This window comes from Panthera uncia, assembly GCF_023721935.1.
Source record: "Panthera uncia isolate 11264 chromosome A1 unlocalized genomic scaffold, Puncia_PCG_1.0 HiC_scaffold_17, whole genome shotgun sequence".
Classification (NCBI taxonomy): Eukaryota; Metazoa; Chordata; class Mammalia; order Carnivora; family Felidae; genus Panthera; species Panthera uncia.
Genome location: NW_026057577.1, coordinates 54,500,621 through 54,515,652, shown reverse-complemented (window position 1 = coordinate 54,515,652; position 15,032 = coordinate 54,500,621). Strand labels below are relative to the sequence as shown.

The 15,032-nt window shown below is 35.5% G+C and overlaps 1 protein-coding gene across 3 annotated transcripts in view; it reads left to right on the top strand.

Annotated features, from left to right (window-relative positions):
- Positions 1-15,032, top strand: part of FAM169A (family with sequence similarity 169 member A) — a 72,852-nt gene that overhangs the window by 36,534 nt on the left and 21,286 nt on the right. For all 3 annotated transcript variants that reach the window (XM_049649639.1, XM_049649638.1, XM_049649641.1), the window contains one exon: positions 6,410-6,589. In XM_049649639.1, coding sequence (XP_049505596.1) covers positions 6,410-6,589 — 180 coding nt within the window. The remainder of the gene's footprint in view (positions 1-6,409; positions 6,590-15,032) is intronic.

Genomic DNA, 15,032 nt, shown 5'->3' with positions numbered 1-15,032 from the left:
ACAAGCTGTGAAACTATTAACCACAATCAAAATAATAACCATATCCATTATCCCCAAAAGTTTGTTTGTGTTTCTTGGTAACCATCCCTCTGCCCACTATGAATCCCCAAGCAAACTATCTATTAGTATAGATTAGCTTGCTTTTTCTGGAATTTCATAAAATGGAATCATTACATTGTGTACATTTTTGTTTTAGTCAGGTTTCTTTCACATTAGTTAATTTAGAGATTCACATATCATGAAATTCACTCTTTAAAAAAACTTTTTTAGATATTTATTTTTGGGGGAGTTCAAGGGGGGAGAGGGGCAGAGAGAGGGGGACGGAGGTTCCTAAGCAGGCTTTGCACCACAGCAGTGAGCCTGATGTGAAGCTTGAACTCAGAAACCACAAGATCATGATCTAAGCCCAAGTGAGATGCTCAGCCGACTGAGCTACCCAGGCTCCCCAAGGAATTTACTCTTTTTAAAATGATTTTTATGTATTCACAAAGTTGTGCAACCATCACCATTATCTAATTCCAAAACATTTTCATCACTTCAAAATGAATGCCTGTGATCATTAGCAGTCACTCATTTTCTTCACCCAACAGTCCCTGGAAACCACTAATCTACTTTCTATGTGCATTATTTATCTTGAAAAAGCTTTTTTAAATCCTTACTTTATTGGCTTAAGAACACAAGATTTACTCTTAACAGATTTTTAAGTGTAGGATACATTATTAGCTATAGGAATAATGTTATACAGAGGATCCATAGAATTTACTGATCTTATATTAATGAAGCTTTCAACCCATTGTTTGGCAACTCGCCATTTCCATCTCTCCTGCCTTGGTGACTACTGTTTTCTGCTTTAAGAGTTTGACTCTTTTAGATACCTCTTATGGTTGGAGTCACACAGTATTTTTACTTCTGTGGCTGGCTTATTTCATTTAGCATGATGTCCTCAAGGTTCATTCATGTTGTCATATATCACAAGATTTATTTTTTATTTTTTTACATTATTTTTGAGAGAGTGAGAGAGCGTGTGTGTGCGTGTGCACACCATCAGGGGAGGGGTAAACAGAGAAGGAAACAGAGGATCTGAAGTGGAATAGAGGATCCTGATGTGGGGCTCTAACTCAGGAACAGCAAGATCATGACCTGAGCTGAAGTCAGACACTTAACTGATTGAGCCACCCAGGTGCTCTATAAGATTTATTATTTAAAAGGCTGAATATTATTCCATTATATGTGTATATCGCATTTTCTTTATTGACTCACCCATCACTAGTGGACATTCAGGTTGTCATACCATCTTGGCTATTTTGAATAGTGCTGAAATGAACATGGGATTACTGATACCTCTTTGAGATCCTGATTTCAATTCTTTTAGATAAATACTCAGAAGTGCCATTGCTGGATGATATGGTAGTTATATTTTTGATTTTTTGAAGAACTTCTATATTGTTTCCATTGCGGCTGCACCATTTTGTATTATGATCAACAGTGTACAAGGGTTCCAGTTTTCCGTCACCAACACTTGATGTCTTTTTGTTTTGTTTTGTTTTGTTTTGGTAATAGTCATTCTGACAGGTGTGAAGTGATACTTCTTTATTGTTTTGATGTGAGTATCCCCAATGATGAGTGACATTGAATGTTTTTTCATATACCTGTCAGCCATTTGTATGTCTTCTTTGGAGAAGTGTGTATTTAAATCCTTAGCCTATTTGAAAAGATTTTTTTTAATGTTTGTTTATTTTTGAGAGAGGGAGAGATAGAGGGAGGGAGGGAGGAGGGAGAACATGAGCCAGGGGAGGGGCAGAGAGAGAGGGAGACACAGAATCCAAAGCAGGCTCCAGGCTCTGAGCTGTCAGCACAGAGCCCGATGCAGGGCTCAAACCCACGAACTTCAAGATCATGACCTGAGCCGATGTCACATACTTAACTGACTGAGCTACCAAGGCGTGCTCCAGTCCTTAGCCCATTTTAAAATACAATTTTGTTTGTCTTTTTATTATTGAGTTAATAAGCATTCTTTATCAATTTGATATACAATTCTTTTCTGGGATATATAATACGGAAATATTTTTTCCTATTTTGGGGTTGTCTTTCACTTTCTTGATGGTGTCCTTTCAAGCACAGAATTTTTAAATTTTGATGAAATACAATTTATCTTCTTTTTCTTTGTCACTTTTGCTTTTGGTATTTATCTAAGAAAGCTTTGTGTAATCCAAGGTGATAAAGATATATTGCTATCTTTTCCTCTAAAGCTTTATAGTTGTAGTTCTTATATTTAGGTTGATAATCCTTTTGCATTTAATTTGCTCATAAGTTGTGAGGAAAGGAGTCCAACATGGTTTTTTGTTTTTTTTTTTTGCTTTTTTTTTTTTTTTTTTTTTTTTTGCATAGGTGAATATCTTGTCATCCCAGGACTATTCATTGGAAAGGCTATTCTTTTTCCATAGAGTTGAGCTGGAGCCCCTGTCAAAAATGATTTGACTATAAATATAAAGTCTTGTTTCTGGACCCTCAGTTCTATTCCAACTGATCTCTGTATCTGTTCATGTGCCAGTACCATACTGTCTTGATTACTGCAGCTTTATAAGATTGAAAATGGCAAGTGTGAATCCTCCAACTTTGTTTTTCATTAAGATTGTTTTTGCTTTTTGAGGTCCTTTTCAATTCATATGAATTTAGGATCACCTTGTCAGTTTCTTTTCTTTTTTTTTTTTTTAAGTTTGTTTGTTTATTTATTTATTTATTTATTTATTTAGAGAAACAGCATGAGCAAGTGGGGAGGGGCAGAGAGAGAGAAAGGGAGAGATTCCCCAGCAGGCTCTGTGCTACTCTGTGCTCTGTTTGTGAGATCATGACCTGAGCTGAAATCAGGAATCCATGCTTAACCGACTGAGCCCTCCAGGTGCCCCAGACCGTGACAATTTCTGCAAAAAAATGTAGCTGAGAATTGTCAATTTTTAGGTCAATTTGGGGGAATATATTGACATTTAATAATTATAAGTCCTCTGACCCAAGAACATGGATGTCTTTTCATTTATTTAGATGTTCTTTAATTTCTTTTAACAATGTTTGCAGTTTTCAGTAAGCATATTAAGCTTTGCAGTTTTTTTGTTAAGTTTATTTGTAAGAATTTTATTATTTGTTAATGCTGTGGTAAATTGTTTTATTTAATTTCATTTTCAAATTGTTCATTGCTGGTATATAGAAATATAATTGAATGTATATTGACCTTGTTTCCTGCATCGTTGCTGATGTGCCTTTTATCAGTTTTAATAATTTTTTTGTGGATTCCTTAAGATTTTCTATATACAAAATCATGTCATCTGAAAATGTAGCTCTACTTCTTTCTTTTCAGGCCAGCTGTCTTTTGTTTGCTTTTCTTGCTTAATTCGAACCTCTAGTACAGTGTTGAATAGAAGCAGTGAGAATGAAGTTTTGTTTTATTCCTGATCTTAGGAGAAACCGTCCAGTCTTTCATCATTAAGTGTGATGTTAGCTGTGGGTTTTTCATAGTCCCTTTATGAGGTTTATGAGGTTTAGGAGATTAAGTATTTTTATCATGAAAGGTGTTGGGTTTTGTCAGATGTTTTTCTTTTTCCTGTTTATTGAACTAATCATATGATTTTTGTTATATTTAAATTTACGTGAGCACTTCCATTCTTAACGTTGGAAAAGTCTCATGTATTAAAGAAATTAAAGATGGGTGATCATCCTCATTTGGATAGATGGTAGAAGCCTTGGGAGTAGGTGAGATTTCCCAGAGAATATATGGAAGAAGGTGGTCAAGTTGGAACTTTGAGGATTATAAGTATTCAGTCTCCCGTGTGCAATGCTAAATTTAATTTAATTTCAGTTAGTAAATTTAATGAAACTTCATCTTTCATCTAAGTTAGCAGGTTGTGGTTTTGCTTTACTAGATAATCGAGTAGAACTTGTATACAAAGTACAGTTGACCCTTGAACAACATAGGTTTGAACCGTATGACTTCACTATATATGTATTTTTTTCAATAAATACAGTACAGTACTGTAAATGTATTTTCTCTTTCTTGTGACTTTCTTAATAACATTTTCTTTTCTCTAGATTCCTGTATTGGAAAAATATAGTATGTAATACATATAACATACAAAATGGATGTGAATGGACTGTTTGGTATTAGTAAGGCTTCCAGTCAATAGTAGGCTATTAGTGGCAGGTGGATTTTCAGCTGCTCAGGGGTCAGTGCCCCTGACTCCCAAGTTGTTCAAGGGTCAACTGTATAAATATTTAAATAAAGGAAGAGAATCTGCATGTTTTTTTTTTTTTGTTTGTTTTTTTTTTTTTTTGCAAGGAGCATCTATGTGGTAAATAAATAGAAGAATTTTAAACTTTATGGACACTAATTCCATAAACTTTAACACTTGAAGATGCTGGAATTTACCTCTTCTCTACTCGAAGAAATGTTTGTGTGAAACAAAAAAAATCAATTTGTGGAAAATTTCTGTCATGAAATTAGGATTTTTCTGTAAGGAACCTGAAACTTGTACAGTAGTGAATGGCCATAAATCCTCAGGCTCCATATTGAGAATTAGAACCAGATAGTGCTTTTACTTCTCATTTTTTCTTTGTCCTTTGAACTACTAGTGCTTATGAAGTAATGTCTCTTTTGATTTCAGAATCACTATTAGCAGTTATATTATAAAAAAACTCTGATTTCAAGGTATTATATATAAGTTGATTATGGTCAAAATAGCTTGTTGCTGAGACTACCTGTTACACTTTTACAGGTAATTTGTATATTTCAGCTTTGTGAGTAAAATTGACAATTAAAAGTGGTACATACTTAAGGTGTACGACTTGATGATATATGTATACATTGTGAGTCACCAAAATCAAGCTAATTAACATATATTGCTGCACATAGTTACCATTTTCTCTTTTTTTTTGTATAGTGATAACATTTAACTTCTTCATAGCAAATTTCAAGTACACAGTATTATTAACTATAGTCATTATTTAAGACCTTTTAACCCATAGATATACCCTAACCAAATGTTGGCAGTTAAGATCCAAGTAATGTGAATTTCCTATTGTAAACTTAAATTAGTTGATAGTCTTGGAGACTGTTACTGAAATTCTCCAATTTAATCATAAGTAATTCAAATTATTTGGTTCAACTAATAAAAAATCTTGTTATATTGACCAGTTCATCAAATGATAAGATTGGTGAAAGTCAATTTGTAAGTTGTTTGTTACCTGAAATTTTGTTTCCTCCTTGAACTGCATTATTGGAATTTATCTCAAATAATATGAATAATCTGAGAACAGTAAGTTATTTTATTTATGGCACAAAAAGAGTAGAATATTGACTGATAAATATGAACTAATTCTAAAATTAATATAGATAAGTGTGGGATACCCTACCATGATGCCCACAACTTATGTACTGTCTTAAAATGTGTTAAGGTGCTAACACATCTAATTAGAGGGTCAGAACACAAATCAGGGTTCTTAAAAGACAAACCAGTATACCTGTGTAATAAGAGGCATATTTAGTTACTATAAATTATTTATCCTGTTTAACCTTAAACATACAGGGTATTTTAAAAAATAGACTCCCAGCAAAAAGATTGCTAACATAGCCATTTCTAAGACCAGTGTTTCCATTTAGTCCTAATCTATAGTCTTTAAAAATCTGGAGAACTAATTTGCTTCTTTGCCATCATGAAGTAGACAAAAATGAGACTGTACTCACTAGAGAAAAAGGGAAAAGATGGGTGTTCAGGGACCATAGCTGGAATGAGATAACTTTGTGTATTATAACCTATATGCAGCCATCAAATACTCTTTCAGTTCTAAAATGTAGTAATTGATGAGTTTTTTTTTTTAATTTTTTTGAATGTTTATTTTTGAGAGAGAGAGAGATAGAGAGACAGAGCATGAACGGGGAAGGGCCAGAGAGAGGGAGACACAGAATCCGAAGCAGGCTCCAGGCTCCGAGCTGTCAGCACAGAGCCCAACGCGGGGCTCGAACTCACAAACCCTGAGATCATGACCTGAGCCGAAGTCGGACGCTCAACCAACTGAGCCACCCAGGCGCCCCAATTGATGAGTTTTAAAGTTGTGCAAGTCTACAGAGATGCATATTCTAGTATATAGCTCATAAAATGAGAAAGAATAGTTACTTGTGTTAGGTGATACTGTTGGCAAACAAAATACATAGCTCTTCTCATTATCACATATATACTTTTTGATGTGTAATAGCAGCTGGAAAGGATTTTATATTATGAAATTGATCCATTTATTTAACATTCTTCTTGATGTAGTAAACTAACCATTTCTAGAAAGACTGTTGACTCATGTTCTTTAAATGTATGTACATATTTGGCCTTTTAATGTGAAAAATTGTTGGGTTTCTGTTTTATGACTACAGGAAGTGTATGTGCCTCATTTCTTACCCAAAGCTACCAACTGCCAGTCCTTGATACAATGTTTGTAAGAAAGAAGTATCGAGGCAAAGATTTTGGTCTTCAAATGCTGGAGGACTTTGTTGATTCCTTTACAGAAGATGCACTTGGCTTGCGGTATCCACTCTCCTCTCTAATGTACACAGGTAAATTAAGTTAAAAAATGTTAAGCTTGTCTCAGTGTCACTTCTGAGTTGTTTCTGCAGAATATTGTAAATGTGCATATATGAGTAAGTATTAAGTAAATTTGGATTCTTTGGCTCCGTAGGGCTTCATTTTACAAATATGTCCTTATTTCATGTAATGGCTTTTTGGAAGTGTGGGAGCTTTTTTAAAAAGTTGAAATATAATTCACATACCATAAAATTCATCCTCTTAAAATGTACAATTCAGTGGCTTTTATTATAGTCATAGCTGTACAACCATAGCCACTATCTAATTCCAGAACATTCTCATTATTCCAAAAAAAAACCCCTGCACCAGTTAGTGGTCACTCTTCATTCCTCCATTCCTTCATCCCTAGCAACCACTAATCCATTTTCGTTCTCTATGGATTTACCTATTCTGGACATTTCATACAAATGTAATCATGGGATATGATTATATTATAAGCCCTTTGTGTCTGGCTTATTGTGCTTAAAATTTTTTAAGGTTCATCCATGGCGTAGCATGAGTCAGTGGTTAATTTGTTTTTATGGATGAATAATAGTCCATTTTATGGATATGCCACATTTTGTTTATCCATCATCTGTTGATGGGCTTTTGGGTTGTTTCCACTTTTTCATCGTTATGAATAATGCCTTGATTATGATAAATTGAATACCAAATGAATTATAGGTGCATGTCTATTTTTGCAAAAAGTCTTAGGGAGCTTTAGTTATCCTTCACTTTAGGCAGAAATTGCCTAATAATATTTTGTTGATGTCACTTGTATAATTTTGTGAATAAGACTCTTTGAAATGTGAAAATAAAGGAGTACATTGAAAATAGAAAATTTTAGACTAAGTGGCATCTCCATTGTCTATTTCTTGGTCTTCCTGTCTATCTTGTAGCATGCTTATTAAATTTGAAGAACTTGGATTTCCATTTGGTTTTCTCTTTCAATGTAATTAGTAGTTCCTTCATGATGCTCCGTGTCCAATATTTTTGATGATCTTCACTTGTTTCCATGAATATTTTTTTTTAATTTTTTTTTTTAACGTTTATTTTTGAGACAGAGAGAGACAAAGCATGAACGGGGGAGGGTCAGAGAGAGGGAGACACAGAATGTGAAACAGGCTCCAGGCTCTGAGCTGTCAGCACAGAGCCCGACGCGGGGCTCGAACTCACGGACCGCGAGATCATGACCTGAGCCGAAGTCGGCCGCTTAACCGACTGAGCCACCCAGGCGCCCCCATGAATATTTTTAATGATATAGGAAATATTATAGTGTTTGACACTGTAAGCTTTAGAAAGATAATTTTCATTCTGCATATAGGTAATGAGTGCCAAGTATGGATGGGCAAGCTAGAGTAGATGATTAGCTAACTCTGAGGAGCTGATTTACACAATACTATAGCATGTACCCATTCCTAAAGACATGGATTAAATAAAGTCTCCTGTATCTTTTATTCATTTGGAATTTATCCTGGGTACCGTTTGAGGTATAGATCCGACTTTATTTTACATGACAGGTATGTGGTTGTTCTAGTCTCATTTATTGAATAATGTATTTTTTTGCAGTGTTTGGCATTTATGTCTGTATCAGGTTAGCAGACAGTGGTCCATTGACCTGCTAATTGTCTTTAGAAATAAAGTTTTATTGGAACACAGCCATGTTCTTTCATTTACATAATGTCTATGGCTTCTTTTGCACTAAAACATCAGAATTGGTTAGTGCCCATATTGACAATATGACAGTGCCCATATTGCCTGTAAGCTTAAAATATTTATTACCTGTCCCTTTAACAAAAAGTTCACTAAGTTTTCATGTATAGCATATGTTAAATTTTTGTGTGTATCTATATTTGTGTAGATTTCTTATTTGCTTATTCATTTCTGTTATCTTTTAAGTTCCATTACCTCACTGTTATATTTATTTTAGCTTTTGAACATCTAAAAAGACTAGTCTCCCCCATTTAATATGTCTGACCTTGCTTATTTGTTTCCCTGTGTGGACTTGAGAATCTATTTACTAGATGAAAAACAAAATTCTGTTGGGATGTTATTGGGATTACTTTTATATTTACAGATAAGCCCCTAAAGACTCCCCAAAAAACTGTTAGAATTGATAGGGGTGCCTGCCTGCTCAGTCAATGGAGCCTGTGACTTTTGATCTCAGGGGTTGTAAGTTTGGGCCTCATGATGGGTGTAGAGATTACTTAAAAGTAAAATCTTAAAAAAAAAAAAAAACCAAAAACAAACACCAAAACTATTAGAACTAATAAATGAATTCAGTAAAGTTGCAGGATACAAAATCAGTTTGCAGAAGTCTGTTGCAATTCTATACACTAATAAGGAAGCAGCAGAAAGAGAAATTAAGAAAATAATCCCATTTACATTGGCACCAAAAATAATAAAATACCTAGGAATAAACCTAACCAAAGAGGTGAAATATCTGCACTCTGAAAACTATAAAACACTGATGAAAGAAATCGAAGACAACACAAAGAAATGGAAAGACATTCCATGCTCATGGACAGGAAGAAGAAATATTGTTAAAATGTCCATACTACCTAAAGCAATCTACAGATTGATTTATTTTTATTTTTATTTTTTATTTTTTTGCAATCTATAGATTTAAATGCAATCCTTATCAAAATACCAATAGCATTTTTCACATGACTAAAACAGGCAATTGTAAAATTTGTATGGAACCATGAAAGTCGTCCGATAGTCACAGCAACCTTGAAACGGAAAAGTAAAGCTGGAGGTATCACAGTCCCAGATATCAAAATATACTATAAAGCTGTAGTAACCAATACAGTATGGTACTGCCACAAAAACAGACCTTTAGATCAAATAGAAAGCCCAAAAATAAACACATAATTATATGGTCAGTTAATCTTTGACAAAGGAGGCAAGAATGTGCAATGAGGAAAAAACTCTCTTCAACAAGTGGTGTTAGGAAAACTGGACAGCATCATGCAAAAGAATGGAACTGGACCCTTTATACACCATACTCCCAAAATGGATCAAGGACCTAAATGTGAGAACTGAAACCATAAATATCCCAGAAAAGGACACAGGCAGTAATTTCTCAGACATCAATCTTAGCAACATCCTTCAAGATAGGTCTCCTGAGGCAGGGGAAACAAAAGCAAAAATAAACTTTTGGGGCTACATCAAAGTGAAAAGTTGCTGCCCAGCACAGCAAAGGAAATAACACAGGAGAATGAAAAGACAGCCTGCAGAATGGGAGAAGATATTTCCAAATGACATATTTGGTGAAGGGTTGTAGTATATAAAATATATAAAGAACTGATACAACTCAACACGGAAAAAACAAATGATCCAATTTACAGTGGGCAGAAGACATGAACAGACATTTCTCCAAAGAAGATGTCCAGATGGACAACAGACGCATAAAAAGATGCTCAACATCAGTCATCATTAGGGAAATGCAAATCAAAACCACAATGAGGTACCACCTCATACCTGTCAGAGTGGCTAAAATCCAGAAACAACCAATTTTGGCAAGGATGTGAAGAAAGGGGAACTCTCTTGCACTGTTGGTGGGAATGCAAACTGATGCAAACTGTGGAAACAGAATGGAGTTATTCAAAAAATTAAAAATAGAACTACCTTATGATCTAGTAATCACACTACTGGGTATTTACCCAGAGGCTATTAAAACACTAATTGGAAGCAATATATGCACCCCCGTGTTTATTGCAGCATTATTTACAATAGCAAAATTATGGATAAGCAGCCCAAGTGAATCTATACATTCAACTGTCGTACGCCTGAAACTGATTTAACACTGTATGTTCACTACCCTGGAATTAGAATTTTTAAAAATGTCAAAACAAAACAAAACCTTTACATGTTAGCTTATGGAGAATTGACTGTTTTCTTCTATCCAACATATTATAATTGTGTAATATGTACAACTGTAGGATTTTGTTCAAACCAGTTAGCATGTATATTCTCCATACAGTTCTTAGAACTAACATAGGAAAAAAATGTATATGTTTAGGAATTTTATCTTTTTTGTTGCTATTATAGATGTTGTGTTTTCTTACATTATTTCTTCTTACTAGTCGTTATAAATATGAAAGATACTGATTTGTATTAATTTTGTACCCATCCACATCAGTAAATTCGTAATAACTCGAGTTAATTATCTTGAGTTTTCTAGAATCTGCCTCTTTGTTAGGGCCCAGGCTGAAAGCCTTGCCTGATCGCTGCCCAACAAAAATGTATCTTTCCTCCTCTAAGTCTTGTGATGCTTTACATGTAGTGTTCTTATACTTCTTAAGTACCTTCTAAGTACCTTATCTTCTATTTCTTCTAAGTTTTTATTTTAACAACAGTTTAGGTGCTGAGTTCGTTGTGCATAAAGTCCACGGATAGGTCTTTTGTAACACCGCTCGGTCTAGTTCTTTGCATGGAATGAATGTGCTGAATAAATGGCTGTGAAAAGATTCTGTGAGGCAAAGAAGGTTAAAATAGTTGGGAGACATTTAGCATTGGGGAATATCTGTGGGGAATTGTAGGGTCCATATTATAAAGCTTATGCTTTAAAAGAATGTTATTGCAAGGCTGAATGAATTAGGGCTGTCAGTAATGAATGAATTAGGGCTGTCAGTAATGAATGAATTAGAATGTCAGTAAGAGGAAGAAGTCTTCAAAACTTGTTAAGGAATAGCTAATGCTGCTTAGTTGGTAGATGTTCTTTCTTGTGGGCACATACCTTCTGTATTATTTAGCTGAATGACATTAGTGTGAGAGTTCTCTTTCTGACTCTGGCCAGACAAATCTGAACTGGGACCTTCAAGTCTAGTCACCCTTTGTAAAGTACTCCTTTTGGACCTCATACTGTGTAAGGCATTCTCTACTGTTTTAGTCATTTAAATTCAGACAGATGATCACTGTGGCCTCTTGTGCTTGTTTTCTCTGGCCTCTTCTTTCTCATAGGTATAGAAGAAACTGAAACCAGAAAATGTGAGAAACATTTTCAAATATACAGGAAAAAAAAATGAGATAATAGTATCCTAGTGTCAGTGTATCCATTATCCAGATTAACAGTTGGTAAGGTTTTGCCTTGTTGTTTTTATTAACTTGTAGGGAGAAGTAAATAAAATCTTGTAGATACAGTTGATGGTCTCTTTGGACTCCTCCGTAATCCCATTCCCCTTTCTCCTTTTCTCCCCAGTGATAATAGTGTTCCTGAAGTTGGTGTATATCCTTTCTGTTCTAAGTTTCATACTTGGATCTGTGACCATAAATACCATAAGGCATCATTTAGTTTGCTATTTTATTTTATTTATTTAAAAAATATATGCAGGGGCGCCTGGGTGGCTCAGTCGGTTAAGCGTCCGACTTCAGCTCAGGTCACGATCTCACAGTCTGTGAGTCCGTGAGTTCGAGCCCCGCGTCGGGCTCTGGGCTGATGGCTCGGAGCCTGGAGCCTGTTTCCGTTTCTGTGTCTCCCTCTCTCTCTGCCCCTCCCCCGTTCATGCTCTGTCTCTCTCTGTCTCAAAAATAAATAAACGTTTAAAAAATATATATATATGCAGCTGAGATTTTTTTTTTTTAAATGTGTTATTTATTTTTGAGAGAGAGAGAGAGAGAGCGCGCGTGAGAGCGATCAAGATGGGAGGAGCAGCAGAGAGAGAGAGAGAGAGAGAGAGAGAGAGAGAGAGAAAGACTCAGAATCCTAAGCAGCCTCTAGGCTCTGAGCTGTCAGCACAGAGCCTGACACGGGCTGATACTCAAAACCCGTGAGTTCATGACCTGAGCTGAAGTCAGACCCTTAACCGAATGAGCCACCCAGGTGCCCCTATTTATTTTTTTATTTTTGAGATAGAGCGCGCTCAAGGGAGTGAGGGGTAGAGAGGGAGGGAAGGAGAGGGAATCCCACAAGGGGCAGAGAAGGGGGAGAGAGAGAGAGAAGCAGGGCTCATCCGAAGCAAGGCTTGAACTCACAAACTGTGGGATCATGACCTGAGCTGAATTTCAATGCATAACCAACTGAGCCACCTGGGAGCCCCTTGCTTTTTTATTTAAAAAAAATTTTAAGTTTTTTGGGGCTAAAATATATATAACATAATATTTGTCATTTGAACAATTTGTGTATATACAATTCAGTGGCATTAGTCACATTCACTCTCTCTCTCAATTTGCCTATTCTAGTTACTGCATAGAAGTGGAATCATACGGTATATGTTCTATGTCTGTGTTATTTCCCTTAGCATAGTGTTTAAGGGCCATCCTCGTAGCATATATCAAAATTTCATTCCTTTTATATGGCGGAGTATATTTTTATTGTGTGAATATGTCACATTTCATTTATTCATCCATTCGTCTTTTGATGACACTTGGATTGTTTTACCTTTTGGCTGCTATGAATAATGCTCTCCATACACATTGGTGTACAGATAGATATGTGTTTGAGTCCCTGCTTTCTATTCTTTGGGTATGTAGCTGAGAGTGGAATTGTTGGGTTATATGGTAATTCTGTGTTTAACTTTTTGAGGATTTGCCAAATTGTTTCCCACAGAGGCTGTATCATTTTGTTTAATCGGTGTTTTTTTTTTTTTTTTTTTTGAGTTTATTCTTGAGAGAGAGACAGAGTACAAGCGGGTGAGGGGCAGAGAGAGAGGGAGACACAGAATCCGAAGCAGGCTCCAGGCTCCGAGCTGTCAGCACAGAGCCCAACGTGGGGCTCAAACTCACGAACTGTGATATAATGACCTGAACCGAAATCAGACGCTTAACTGACTGAGCCACCCAGGTGCTCCAGTATGTTTTTAAAACTTCATATAAATGACATCATTTTGCACCTATACTCACTTGCTTTTTTACTGATCTTTTTTATACATTTATCAATGTTGATCCATATAGCTGTAGTTTGTTGTAGTTGCTGCATAGTATTTTACTGTATACATACTATTTTATTCATGTATCCCTTAGTGATGGGCACTTAGGTTGTACCTCCCACCCCTGTTTAAAAACAGTCCTGTAGTGAATATTATAAATGACTTCTTGTGCATATGTGTAAGTCTTTAGGGTGCATATCCAGAAGTAGAATTGGAGCATAAAACACATCTTTCCAACTTTACTAACTATTGCAAAATTGTTCTCACACCAGCAGAGTGTGGGAGTTTCCATTTTCCTTATTCTTTGGATGCTTGTTATTATCTGATGGGTGTGAAAATGGTGTCTTACTGTTTCATCTTGCATTTCCTTGGCAGCTAGTGAGGTTTACCTTCTTTTGTTAAGTGATCTTTCAGTTTGTATTATGTGTGAATAACCTTTTCGTAGCCTCTACCAATTTCTCTCTGGGATCATTTTATCTTTCTAATTCGATTTTAGGATTTATTTAAAATATGCTTAGAATACTAACCCTTTGTTTTATTCTGAAGATCTCCTAATCTTTGTCTTTATGGTATGTTTTTAATATAAAACTATGATGTCCAGTAAAGCAGTCACTAATATAAATTAAATATAGTTTCAATTTAGTTAAAGTTAAATGGGATTATACATTCAGTTCCTCAGTAGCCTCATGGGACTAGTAGTGGCTACTGTATTCACGGTGATGACATAAGACGTTTCCATTATTACTTTTTTAAAACATTTTTTAATGTTTATTTTTATTTATTTTTGAGAGAGACAGAGTACAAGTCGGGGAGGGGCAGAGAGAGAGGGAGACACAGAATCCAAAGCAGGCTCCAGGCTTTGAGCTGTCAGTACAGAGCTCGATGCAGGGCTCGAGCTCACAAACCACGAGATCATGACCTGAGCCCAAGTCAAACACTCAACCAGCTGAGCCACCCAGGTGCCCCCAAGACGTTTCCATTATTGTAGAAAGTTCTGTTGCATTGTTGCTGATGAAAGTTTTAAACTTTATCATAATATTTCATTATGGATTGTGACTTTTTTTTAATCTTTCATGAGAAATTGTTTAGCACTGTAATGTCCCAGAGGTATTCTCTTATGTTTTCTTTTGTATTTGTTTTTCTTTTGTATTTTTTAAAAGTTTTATTTAATCTCTGCACCCAGCGTAGGACTCAAACTGGTGATCCCAAGATGAAGAGTCACATGCTCTTCTGACTGAGCCAGCAGGGGCCCTCCTGTTAGGTCTTCTTTTAAACATTTTGCTTTTCTTAATAGGTCTAAGAATCCATCTGGAATTTAATGATATGAATGGTGTTGATGTGAGGTCAAGATATGACTTTTATTTTCTTCTGTATGGATTTTTGTTCTAGCATTACTATTTTGATAGTTTATCTGTTCCCCCCTGAGATGTAATACCTTCTCTATCATTTGCCAAGTTTTTAAAGTATGTGTGGTTTTTTCCTGGTGGGTGTTTCCCCCTAGTATTTTAATTTTTTCCCCTCCTTTTCTTCCATATCCTTTCTTAACCCTTTGTTCTTTCATTTTGAA